Raw genomic sequence first — 12,229 nt, 5'->3', positions numbered from 1 at the left:
TGACCTCCTGGGGTGGGCCAGGGCGAGGCTCTGAGCTTCTTCCCATGGGAGTGGTGGCATTTAAGAGTGTGTGTTTAGAGCCCTGTGGAAACATGAGGGAGGCCCAGGGCTGATCCCGTGAGCCCTGCCCCTGCCCACCTTCCCACAGCGGGAGAGGAAGCAGCCTGTTACCTGAGCCTGGGAGGGCTCCGCATGGCTTTCTCTGGCCAGGCCTGCAGGAACCACGGTCAAGCAGGCTTCCTGGCCGGGTGTTCCCATGGCAGACTCACAAAGGGGAAGGGAGAGAGCCCACAATTCGATATCGGCTTTTGTTCCCAGACACGAATCCTAATTCCTCTGGGTGTTTCAACACGCCCAGCACTGTGAGCTTCCTCCTCAGGCTGCAGCAGCTGCTTCCAACTCCTGGCTGGCTCAAGCAAGTGGAGGGGGTGGGCAGAGATCTGAGGGTCCACATGGGAGCCCTGGCCGCCCCCTAGCTTTCCCTGCTTTCAGGCTTGGGCCTTTGGCTGCTTGGGAAGTATTCTGCTCTTTTCACCCTTCCGTTCACCTCCTCAGGGCTGCTTTCAGCCTCTGCCTAAAACTGGAATCCATAATGGCGAGACAGAGGCACCGTCAGAGGAAGACTCAAAGTTCTCACCATGGTCCAGCATGACCTACCCCTGTTCCCTCGACAGCCTCGTCCCCTCTGCTCCCCTCCCCAGTCCCATTCAGCCGCTGGCCCCCATGCTGCTTCTCCACTTGCCAAGCTTGTTTCTACCTCAGGGCCTTTGCACTTGCTGTTCATGCATCAGGACAGCTCTTCCCCCAGTCTTTGCTCAGCCCACATCCTCACTTCACTCCAGACCTTGCTCAGACGTCACTGCCAAAGGGCTTTCCCTAACCACCTGCCCAAAGTAGCAGCCCCCACCTTCTCATCTCCCTCCAGTACTCCCTACCCACCTTCCTTGTTCTGTTTTCTCCATTTTTCTCTCTTTATTTGAACATGTTTTCGTTTTGGTAACAGCTTTATTAAGATGTAATTCACAGACCACACAATTCACCCATTTAAAGTGTACAACTTGGGGGCTTCTGTGGTGGCACAGTAGTTAAGAATCCGCCTGCCAACGCAGGGGACACGAGTTCAAGCCCTGGTCCGGAAAGATCCCACATGCCGCAGAGCAACTAAGCCCGTGCGCCACAACTACTGAGCCTGCACGCCACAACAACTGAAGCCCGCGCGCCTAGAGCCCGTGCTCCATAACAAGAGAAGCCACCGCAATGAGAAGCCCGCGCACCGCAACAAAGAGTAGTCCCCGCTCACCGCAACTAGAGAAAGCCCACGCACAGCAGCAAAGACCCAATGAAAATAAATAAAATAAATTAAAAAAAAAATAATAAAGTGTACAGTTTGGTAGTTTTTAATATATTCACAGAGTTGTGTGACCATCACCACAGTCAATTTTAGAACATTTTCATCACCCCAAAAAGAAACTCCATACCCATTAGCAGTCGTTCCCATTTTTTCCCAGCTCCCCCATCCCCTGGCAATCATCAGTCTTTCTGTCTCTTATGGATTTGCCTATTCTGGGCATTTCATAGAAATGGAATCATACAACGTATAGTTCTTTGTGACTGGCTTCTTTCACTTAGCATAATGTTTTCAAGGTTAATTCACATTGTAGCATGTTTAGGTGCTCAGTTTCTTTTGATTGCTGAATAATATTCCATTGTATGGATATACCACATTTTATGTATCCATTCGCCAGTTGATGGACATCTGGGTTGCTTTCACTTTTTGGCTGTTATGAATAATGCTGCTGCGTACATTTGTGTACAAGTTTTTGTGTGGGCATATGTTTCATTTCTGTTGGGTATATACCTAGGAGTAGAATTGCTGAGTCATATGGTAACTCTATGCTTAACCTTTTGAGGAACTGCCAGACTGTTTTCCAAAGCAGCTGCACCATTTTACATTCCTACCAGCAGTGCGCGAGGGTTCCAATTTCTCCCCATCCTCATCAACACTTATTATCTGTCTTGATTATAGCCATTTTAGTGGGTGTGAAGTGGTAACTCGTTATATAGTTTTGATTTGTGTTTCCCTGATAGTTAATGATGTTGAGCATCTTCTCATATGCTTATTGGCCATTTGTATATCTTTTTTGGAGAAATGTCTGTTCAGATCATTTACCCATTTTTAAATTGGGTTGTTTGTCTTTATTATTGAGTTGTAAGTGCCCTTTATATATTCTAGCTACAAGTCTCATCATATATATGATTTGCAAATATTTTCTTTCATTCTTTGGGTTGTCTTCACTATTTTGATGGTGTTCTTTGAATCACAAAATTTAAAAATTTTTATGAAGTTCAAAATATCTATATTTTTCTTTTGTTGCTTGTACTTTTGGTGTCATATCTAAGAAACTGTTGCCGAATCCCAGGTCATGAAGAGTTACCCCTATGTTTTCTTCTAAGAATTTTATAGTTTCAGCTCCTAAACTTATGAGTTACTTATTGTATACGGTGTGAGAAATGAGTCCTGCTTTATTCTTTTGCACGTGAATATCTAGTTGTCCCAGCAAGGTTTGTTAAAAAGGCTGTTCTTTCCCCCATTGGCACCCTTATTGAAAATTAACTGACCATATATGTGAAGGTTTATTTCTGGACTCTCAATTCTATTCCATTGATCTATGTGTCTATCCTTATGCCAGAACCACTCTTTCTTGATTATTGTAGCTTTGTAGAAGTTCTGCATTCAAGACATGTGAATCCCTTAATTATGTTCTACTTTTTCTAGATTGATTTGATTATTCTGGTCCTTTGAATTTCCAAGATTTAGGATCAACTTGTCAATTTTCTGCAGAGAAGCCAGCCGAGATTTTGATAGGGATCATATTGAATTTTTAGATCAATTTGGGTGTTTTATCATCTTTTTTTTTTTTTTTTTGTGGCTGTGTTGGGTCTTCGTTGCTGCACGCAGGCTTTCTCTAGTTGCAGCGAGCAGGGGCTATTCTTCGTTGCTGTGCGTGGGCTTCTCTCATTGCGGTGGCTTCTCTTGTTGCGGAGCATGGGCTCTAGGCACACGGGCTTCAGTAGTTGTGGCTCGTGGGCTCTAGAGCGCAGGCTCAGTAGTTGTGGTGCACGGGCTTAGTTGCTCCGTGGCATGCGGGATCTTCCCGGACCAGGGCTCGAACCCGTGTCCCCTGCATTGGCAGGCGGATTCTTAACCACTGTGCCACCAGGGAAGCCCGGGAGTATTATTATCTTAACAATATTAAATCTTTCAGTCCATGACTGTGGGATGTCTTTCCATTTATTTAGATCTTCTTGAATTTCTTTCAGCAATGTAGTTTGTAGTTTTCCAGAGTGTACGTTTTGTACTTCTTTTGTTAAATTTATTCTTTTTGATACTATTGTAAATGAAATTGTTTTCTTCATTTCACTGTGGATGTTCACTAGTACTGTATATAGAAGTAACTGATTTTTGTATATTGCAACCTGGCTGAACTCATGTATTCTAATAGTTTTTTTAGTGGATTCCTTAGGATTTTCTACATACAAGACTAAGTCATTTGCCAAAAGAGGTAGTTTTCGTTCTTCCTTCCCACTCCCAGCAAAACGTAAGCTCGTCACTGCTGTGGCCCCAGTGCATAGAACAGGGACTAGCACACGACTGGTGCTCAATTATTTGAATGAATGAATGAGGAGAGCCGCCATGGCTGGGTCAGATGATGCTCCAGCCCAGGGTTCCCACTCCTCCTTTGGCACCTGCTTCCTGAGGGTCCCTGCCCATGTCCGCTGGGGGGTTGGGAGCTCTCCCTTCCTCCCCCTCATCTCTAGCCCTGACCTTTTCTGTTTGTCCCCAGTCTGCAGGGGTTGCTGGAGCTCACCTTCCTAACAAGGTCAGAGCATTTTGGGGATTGGCCCCAGCCCAAGTTGCACAGTGTGAGGCTGCGAGCCCAGGTCTGCCCGACTGAGTCCTGTTGCTTCTTGTCACAGCCCTGGCAGGATGTGGGGAAGCCTTGGTCCCATCCTCAAAGCCTTGTGGGGCTAGGAGGGAGCTCCTCATAGAGGCTTGGCTCGGGGGCTTTCACTGGCCGAGAAACCAAGAGTATGTTTGTTCCTCACTCATGCGGTTCCCTCTGCCAGGAACCGTCTCCCCCGCTTGCTACTCCCCCCTCTTCATTCGGGTCTGAGCCTGAACGCCACCTCCCTGCAGCCAGTCACCTTCCCTGACTCACCCCGTCCCCTACCCTGTCCTGGTGACACTGAGTCATCAGTGGGATGACCGTCAGATGTCAGTCTGTGAATCAAGTCCACCGCAGCGTCCAGCACCTGGCGCATACTTGGGACTCAGAGACATGGGTAGACACCTTGGGTGCAGATTAGGGCGCCGCTGGCTCCACAACCCCAGGGGGTTCTGTCTGCCATGCTTTCCCGAGCCCCTGACCCGTGAACCACGGTGATGGCTGAGCGCTCTGACTCTGCAGTTGGACCGTCCTGAGTTCAGATCCTGCTTTGTCCATCACCGGGGGTGTGACCTTGGGTGGTCTCCAGGAGCCTCAGTGCCCTCAGCTGTAGAAGGGGTGGCACAGAGTCTCCTTCCGGGGTTGCCGTGAGAAGCAGGCCAGCCCGTGTTCAGGAGATGCTCAACCTGTGCTGACCCTCCGCCCACCGGCCCCCGTCTGGCCGTTAACCTGAGCCCCTCCGGTCTCCAGGGTGTGGAGCGGTCACTTCCTCAGCTGTCCACTCGCCGTTCCTGTTAGGTGGGATGAGGCTGGAGATCATGCCTCGTACGCCTGCCCCTCCCTTCCTGAGCGTGTCCTGCCGTGGCAGGGGGGCTCATTTCCACCACGTGCCGCTGCCGCCCCCGGGGCCCACCGGCCCCTGAGGCAGCTGGAGAGGCTTGGTGGACTGCTCCCACTGGCTCCCACTCACCCCCAGGGCACAGGGTGCCTCCCCAGTGGGGGGGGTGCTGAATTGGTGGGCTTGGTCGTCGTGCTCCTCAGGTCCAGGAGGCGCTCCAGGGGCTGGAAAGCCAGCACCGCCCCCCCCACCCCGCCCTGACCCAGCGGGGAGGGTTGAGCATGTGGCACCAGAGCCAGGCTGCTTGGGTTCAAGTCCCTGTTCTGCTCCGCCAGTGGTGGGCCTCGGGCCGGGGTCTTAGCCCTAGAGCTCTCGGTTTCTTTGAACGTGGGCTGGGACTACGGGTAGTAGCTGCCCCAGACGGTTGCTGGGAGGGTTAGCGTGACCTTGGATCGCCAGCACTTGGAGAAGGCTCCTGTGGCAGCTGGTTTTGTGAAGTGCTTTGGGTGGTGCCTGGCACACAGAAGTGCCGTGTGAGCATTAGCTGTTGTTGTTGTTGTTGTTATTATTATCGTCATTATTACTGGTGAAGAAGGGGGCTCTGGAGCCAGGCAGCACTGGGCTGAGGGCCAGCTGTTTCCTGGCTGGGCAGTACTGGGCAGTGTATCTAGCCTGAGTTTCTTCATCTGTAAAAAGGGCTGGGAGTCCATCCTGGGAACACCGTGTGAGGCTCACTTGAGATGGCCAGTGGCAGTCCAGCTGGGGGGAGGTAACGGGAGCCGAAGGAGCTCCCGAGACCCCAGAGCAAGGTTGCGGGTGGGACAGGCAGTGCTGGAAACAGACAGCTGCCCCCAGCCTGATCTCACCCTCGCCTTGTGTTTTTTCATTTTTTTATCTTTATGTTTTTGTTGTTTTTTTTATAACACATACGCAAGCAGATTCTTGTTATGAAAATACAGTCACTTTGTGATACAAAGTGAAAAGTGAGAGCTTCCCTCCCCGTCCCAAAGGCAGCAGGGCCCTCACCTCCCTAAAAGTGGACCCTGTACCCTTGTGCTCACTGTCTCTCTGACCCGCAGGGAGGAGGTGCAAGAGAACTGTGTGCGGTGGCGGAAGAGGTTCACCTTCGTGTGTAAGATGAGCGCCAACCCGGCCACCGGCCTGCTGGACCCCTGCATCTTCCGTGTGTCGGTGCGCAAGGTGAGAGGCCAGGGGGCGCTGGTAGGGCCACGGGGCTACTGGCTTTAGGCCCATCCCCTGAGTGAGTCAGTCAACCCCTTTGCTTGTCCTCCTTCCCTGGGAGTCAGATTGGGGGGTGGGGTGGACTGGGGAGACCCGTGAGGTCCCTGGGATCCCCTAGTCATCCTGCTGCCTTCGTCTGTTTCCCATGCAGGAGCTGAAAGGCGGGAAGGCTTACTCCAAGGTAAGCGGGACCATGTGAAGGGGTGGCGGGGTGGGACAGGATGGGTGGATGGGACAGGCATGAGAGAAGCTCCTAGACGAACCTCCAGCCGCCTCTCTTGCCCCAAACAGAAGACGCCCTGCCCTCCATGAGATGTATTACTTTTTTGAAATATCTTTTTTTTTTTTTTTTTAATTTATTTTTGGCTGTGTTGGGTCTTCGCTGCTGCGCGCGAGCATTCTTTAGTTGCGGTGAGCGGGGACTACTCTTCGTTGCAGCGCGCAGGCTTCTCATTGTGGTGGCTTCTCTTGTTGCGGAGCACGGGCTCTAGGCGCGTGGGCTCAGGAGCTGTGGCTCACGGGCTCTAGAGCGTAGGCTCTGTAGTTGTGGTTCACGGGCTTAGTTGCTCCTCGGCATGTGAGATCTTCCCGGACCGGGGCTCGAACCTGTGTCCCCTGTATTGGCAGGCGGATTCTTAACCTCTACACCACCAGGGAAGTCCCAATTTTTTTGAAATATCTTTATTGATAGTCTTTGCACTTAACATAAAGGCAGTGGATGCTTGTTGCAGCACAAATGGGACAGAGGTTTTCAGAGGGAAAGGGTGGTTTCCACCCCATTCCTCTCTAGGCCTCCTCCTCAGACTCCACCATTTTGATTTGTTAGGGTCTTTCCAGACCTTTTAAGGAAAAAAAAAATAAAATGCATGAAATATACGTCCAGAGCAGTGAATAAAACGTGTGCATATGGTTTAGAGGATCATACAAGGAGCACCCTATGTGTATACTTGCGCACACGCAGGTGATATGATTTTTAAATTCACAAGAGGGACTTGTTCTAAACAGATTCTGCAACTTGGTTTTTTACTTACCAACACATCATGGGCATGTTTTTGTGTCATCACAAATTTCCTTTTGCTGTCTAACAGCGGCGGGGCCCATCGTTTGGCTGGGTGAAGAGGGCTCGGCCAGGCCCCGCTGTTGCACATCTGTGTGGTTGCCGGGCTTTCCCTGTGCCCACAGACAGTTCAGGCCTACGCATTAAAACCTTTTCCACCGCGGAAGGTGGGGGAAGACGGCTCTGGAAGGGTTACCTCTGGCTTTGAATCCGCCTGCTCTGCCCTAAGCCCCCTTCTCGTGGGGACTCTCGCCCACCGTCTGCGGCCTGGGGAGGCACCCGGCAGCAGGGGGTGGGCTCAGTCAGTCCAGAGGGGACATGCCTCTGCCTCACCTCACTCTGCGTGGAGAGCCCGAGGGAGGTGCTGTGCAGGGCGTGTTCCTTCCCACCGACCAGAGCCCAGGAAGCTCAGTGGACCAGGCCTTGTACTCCTCCTTGGCCGGGGCGCTGATGCCCTCTCCAGAAGCAGAGGGCAGGGTGGCTAGAACCGGGCTGTGGAAGATGCTCTCGGAGTGGAGATTTCTCCTCCTGTTGATGCATGTGGGTGAAGGACAGCCAGGAAAGAAACTGCCAGCAAACAGCCGGAACATCCCACCTCCTTCCCCCTCCCCCCCACAAACCTGCTATGTCACATGTCAGACCTGCCAGGCCCTTCCCTTCCATTCTTTAATCAAACCTCCACCACAGGCTCAGCTCCCCTTAATCAGAGGAGGAAGCTGAGGCCCAGAAAGGTGGTGAGACTTGACGCAGATCAGGCCTAGTGTCAGTTCTGGCTCTGCTGGTTAAGGTGTGTGAGCCCCTGAGCAAGTCACTTCCCCGCTCTGAACCTTAATTTCCTTGTCTGAAGCATGTGCCCTAAGCTCTGCAGTAGAGACTTGCATGCAGCAGGTGCTCAATAAATGTCCCTGATTGGCTTGGTTTGTCTTCCAAGTCGCCAAGCCCAGCATCCCCCCAACCTCAACCTCCAGGTCTGGCAGACTTGGCTTCCACCCAGGAGGCCTTCTCAGCTCATACACCATGTTCTCACACTTTCTCGCTTCCCTCCGCATCCCTTGCTCCCTTCTGCATCGCAGGAGCAGCTGGGAGTTCCCACCAGCCCCTCACTCCAGCTCCCGCCAGGGTCTCCTGCTCACCCTGCAGTGCCCTCCACCCTCCCAGCCCAACGCCAAGTTCCCACGGGCCTTCCCTCCCCTCCTGTCCGCTGGCCTGGTGGCTCCCACAGCACGGCCTTGTTTCCCAGGGAACAATGCGTCTGTGTCACAGACAACAATGTCCTTTCATCTCAGGCGCTGCCCTGGTGCACGCTGGGACATGGCACAAAGGGCGCTTTGTGCAGCTCAGGGATGTGAGCTCCTGGCTTTGCCACGTTGGAGCCGCCAGCCCGGGCCTCTGTCCTTGGGTGCCGGTTATGCAACAGGCATTCTGGGCCGTGGGGCGGGCCCAAGGGCTCTGCCTCCCCTCCCCATCCCACCTTGCCAAGCTAACCCTTGGGCTGCCAGCCATGCGCCCGCACTCCCCTCAGCCTCCCACCCTCTCCTCTGTCCCCACAGCTGGGCTTTGCCGACTTGAACCTGGCGGAGTTTGCAGGCTCGGGCTCCACAGTGCGCTGCTGCCTGCTGGAGGGATATGACACGAAGAACACCCGACAGGACAACTCCATCCTTAAGGTACCAGGGCTCCGCTGCCCCATCCGCCCCTTCCCAGCAAGGGGCGGGGGCAAACGTGCTCCGTGTCAGAGTCCCCCGAACGGTTGTTAAGAATACAGGTTCTCACCCCAGACAGGCAGTGAGAGACACTGGGAAAGACGTGGGCCCTGGGGTCAGGAAGCCACCATCGAAGGCCTGGCTCAGGCACTGGCCTCAGTTTCCCCATCCATAATCGGGGGTCAGGGGTGGACCCAATAGTCTCTTTAACGCTTTGGTGAGCACTTTCGGTGAGCTCAGCATGGCTGAGTGCTTACCACCCCTTATCTCGTGGTGTCTGACAACAGCCCCGTGGGGTGTGGTATCTATTATTGGCCCCAGTTTTGCACCGCAGGGGGCTGAGGCACAGAGGTTAGATCATCCGCCTGGGGTCACAAGCAGAGCTGGCGCGTGACCCTGCGGTCCAGCTCCCAACCACTGCCCCACACGTCATGAGGCAGCCTGAGCTCCCAGAGCATCAGTGAGCAGATGGCCTGCCGTGCCCGGACCTGGCAGACCCGGCCGGCTGCTCAGAGGGCCCAGCCGGGGCATCACCCTCCCCCCAGGCAGCTGCCGCTTTGGCCTCTTGGGACAGAGATATCTGGGCATTCGCTGCTAGCATGCCTCTCTTCCTCGTCCCCACACCCTTCCACCTGGCTGAGAAAACAGTCTTGTTGTAACCACACCTCTGCGAGCTGACCCAGCGGGAGCATGTTATGCCTGGCAGAGCCGGGCAAGAGGTGGCAGGCAAGGGCTCTGGGGCCTCCTGGGCCTTTTGCCGAAGAAACCAGAGGCACCTGAAAAGGTCCAGGCTAGTTGTTGTGAGAGCCAAGCCCTTTCAGCCTCGCTCCAGTGGCCCAGTGCATCCTCAGGCCAGATCGAGGGGGCCCCAGGGGCAGGTGGCCTTCAGTTCAAGGCCATCTCCCCCACATCCTGTCTGCAGGGCCTTGAGCAGTCCCTTCCCCTGAGTCTGAGTCTCAGTTCCCTCGTCTACAGCCTGGGGCCATCACGTACTTTGTAGGTTGCTATCATGGCCATATGAAACAATCCATTAAAAACAAAGCCTCACCCCAGCGGTCACCATTTTTGTCAGAGGTGTCCCTGTGATCTGAGCACCTCTTTCCCACCCCATCACCCCTCTGCCTGTCACTCCGTCCCAGCCCAGATTTGGGGACCCAAACCTTGCCTTGTTTAGACCATTGCCAAAATCTTTGCCCGAGTGGATGTTACATTTCTAATGGCTTCTTGCTTTACTTTATTCAACAAACTTTCACAAGCCCCTGCCCTCTGTGTTGGAATCTGTGAACCCCTCCCCACTGCGTAGGCATCGAGAGCCTCCCTCCCACCTGCTCACCCGCTCTGAGGGCTGCGAGGGACGGAGAGGATGGAGAGTGTCTGCGGCTCCTCCCTCGAGGGCCTCACAGTCTATCTGTAGTTTTGCAATGACAGTAGCTGACTTTCCCTCCTCACTCACCCCGTGCCAGGTGCCCAGCATCCTCTCCACTATTCCACAAGGTAGGCGTTAGGATCAGTTTTGTCCTCTGCACGAGGAAACTGGGCTTCACTGAAGTTTGGTGGCTTTGCCAGGGCCAGCAAGGGACAGAGATAGGATCAGAGTCCAAGCCCATCTGAAGCCAGAGCAGGGAGGCCACAGGAAGGCCGGGCGCCTGGGCTGGGGCGTGGATGGGGCGTGGCTGATTTCTCCGGCTTTTGCACAGGTCACCATTGGAATGTTCCTGCTCTCTGGAGACCCCTGCTTCAAGACGTGAGTGCTGGTGCAGGGTGCCTGAGGGGTGGGGGCTCTGTCCTGGACACGGGGAGGGGGGACAAGGGACTGTCCCCTCCTCCAGGCTCTTGGGTTCCCCTGTCTTCTCCGACCCCAAAGTGGGGCACTCTGGTCACACCCATCTGTCTTCCCAAGGCCGCCGTCCACTGCCAAGTCCATCTCCATCCCAGGCCAGGATTCCTCCCTGCAGCTGACGTGTAAGGGTGGCGGGACCAGCAGCAGTGGCAGTGGCACCAACTCCCTGACAGGGTCCCGGCCCCCCAAGGCCCGGCCCACCATCCTCAGCTCAGGTACTGTTCCTCACCTGCCCTCCCTACCCCTCCCGTGGCCGAAGGCTTTTACCTCCCCATATCCCTAGGTCCCAAGGGGGATGCTTGCTGAGAAGAGAAGGCTAGTGGGATGGCGTTCACCCACCCATGCTTCCATTAGGCAGGCGTCTGAGCCCCTCCTGTGATCCGGGCTCTGTGCGTGGCCCCAGGATCACAGCAGCGCCCTGGACCGAGACTAACCGGGTCCCTGGCCTAGCAGGAGAGACAGGTGTCAATGAGACAATAAATATGTCAAATGCATGTCCACCTACAGCTGTGACGCGAGATGTCAGAGAGACACAGAAGGCGTCCGCCTGGGGACAACTGGGGAAAGCTCCCTGAAAGGGTGTCATTTGAGCTGAATCTGGGGTGTGGTGTGCAGTGTTCCTGGCAGAGGGATGTCCTGTGAGCTCTTGCTCTGCTACTTGCTGCGTGACCTTGACTGGCCGTTTTGCCTCTCCAGGTCTCAGCGTCCTCCTCTGCAAAATGGGATCAGCAGTAGCAATCACATCTTGGGTTGCTCTGGGGATGAACTGAGCAAACGTACGTGCGTGCCTTGCCTGGCACATAGTACGTCCTCTGTATTTCCCAGCACGTGTTTTGCTAAATTATCATTATTACTAATATTATGAAAAATGCAAATGAGCTTGAATCCCCAGAGGAATCAGTGTGGCAATTAAGAGGGGGAGGTGATACCAGGAGAGAAGGCTCCAGCCTGCACCACCCCGCAACCCTGAGTGCTGTGCGGGGTGAAGCACGCCCCTCCGAGCATGAGCCTTGGCCTCTGCACCCCTTCCCTGGGGGTGAGCTCAGAGCTGGGAGGAGGACTGCCCCTCAGCTGATCAGTAAGCAAGGCGGCACACGGCAGCCCTAATTTGTGCCGCAAGAGCAATTAGGGCACAGGGCCTCAGGCCCTGTTTGCTGGGTGATTCTGCCCCCAGGGGATGGGAGCAGTGACGGACCCTCTGACCCCAAGGGCCAGCTTCCCTCCACTCCCGTTTTTCCTGCACACCCAGCCTAGTGGGGCCCAGAGCAGAAAGCTGGGCTTCTTAGCTGCCTCAGCCTGGGGGCTGCATGCAGGAATGGGGGCTCCCCAGCTCCATTGCTCTCTCCAGCTTCAGGGTGGGGGTCCCCAGAGGAGAGATCTGGGGACCAGGCCACTCCAGCAAATATGGAGCCTTTTGTGCAAAGTAGAAGAGGTGCCTCTCCCACGGGGGGTGGGATTTGAGCCCCCACAGGCCTCTATAGCTGGTTTTCTGCCTCTCGCTCTCCCTCTTCTGCAACCCCTCAGATGTGGAGAACCTGCTGACTTGAAAAGCCATGTGGCTTTGGGTGGGGACACAGGCAGGCCTGGGGTCCATCCTATGGC

At 54.4% G+C, this 12,229-nt stretch overlaps 1 protein-coding gene across 2 annotated transcripts in view; it reads left to right on the top strand.

The window, feature by feature from the left end:
• Positions 1-12,229, top strand: part of EEIG1 (estrogen-induced osteoclastogenesis regulator 1) — a 35,916-nt gene that overhangs the window by 17,598 nt on the left and 6,089 nt on the right. For both annotated transcript variants that reach the window (XM_082403523.1, XM_082403522.1), the window contains 5 exons: positions 5,865-5,985; positions 6,179-6,208; positions 8,635-8,751; positions 10,485-10,531; positions 10,688-10,842. In XM_082403523.1, coding sequence (XP_082259649.1) covers positions 5,865-5,985; positions 6,179-6,208; positions 8,635-8,751; positions 10,485-10,531; positions 10,688-10,842 — 470 coding nt within the window. The remainder of the gene's footprint in view (positions 1-5,864; positions 5,986-6,178; positions 6,209-8,634; positions 8,752-10,484; positions 10,532-10,687; positions 10,843-12,229) is intronic.

This window comes from Balaenoptera borealis (genome assembly GCF_965194805.1).
Source record: "Balaenoptera borealis genome assembly, chromosome: 8".
NCBI lineage: Eukaryota > Metazoa > Chordata > Mammalia > Artiodactyla > Balaenopteridae > Balaenoptera > Balaenoptera borealis.
Note: the sequence above shows the minus strand (reverse complement) of the source record. Positions and strands in the feature narration are given on the sequence as shown.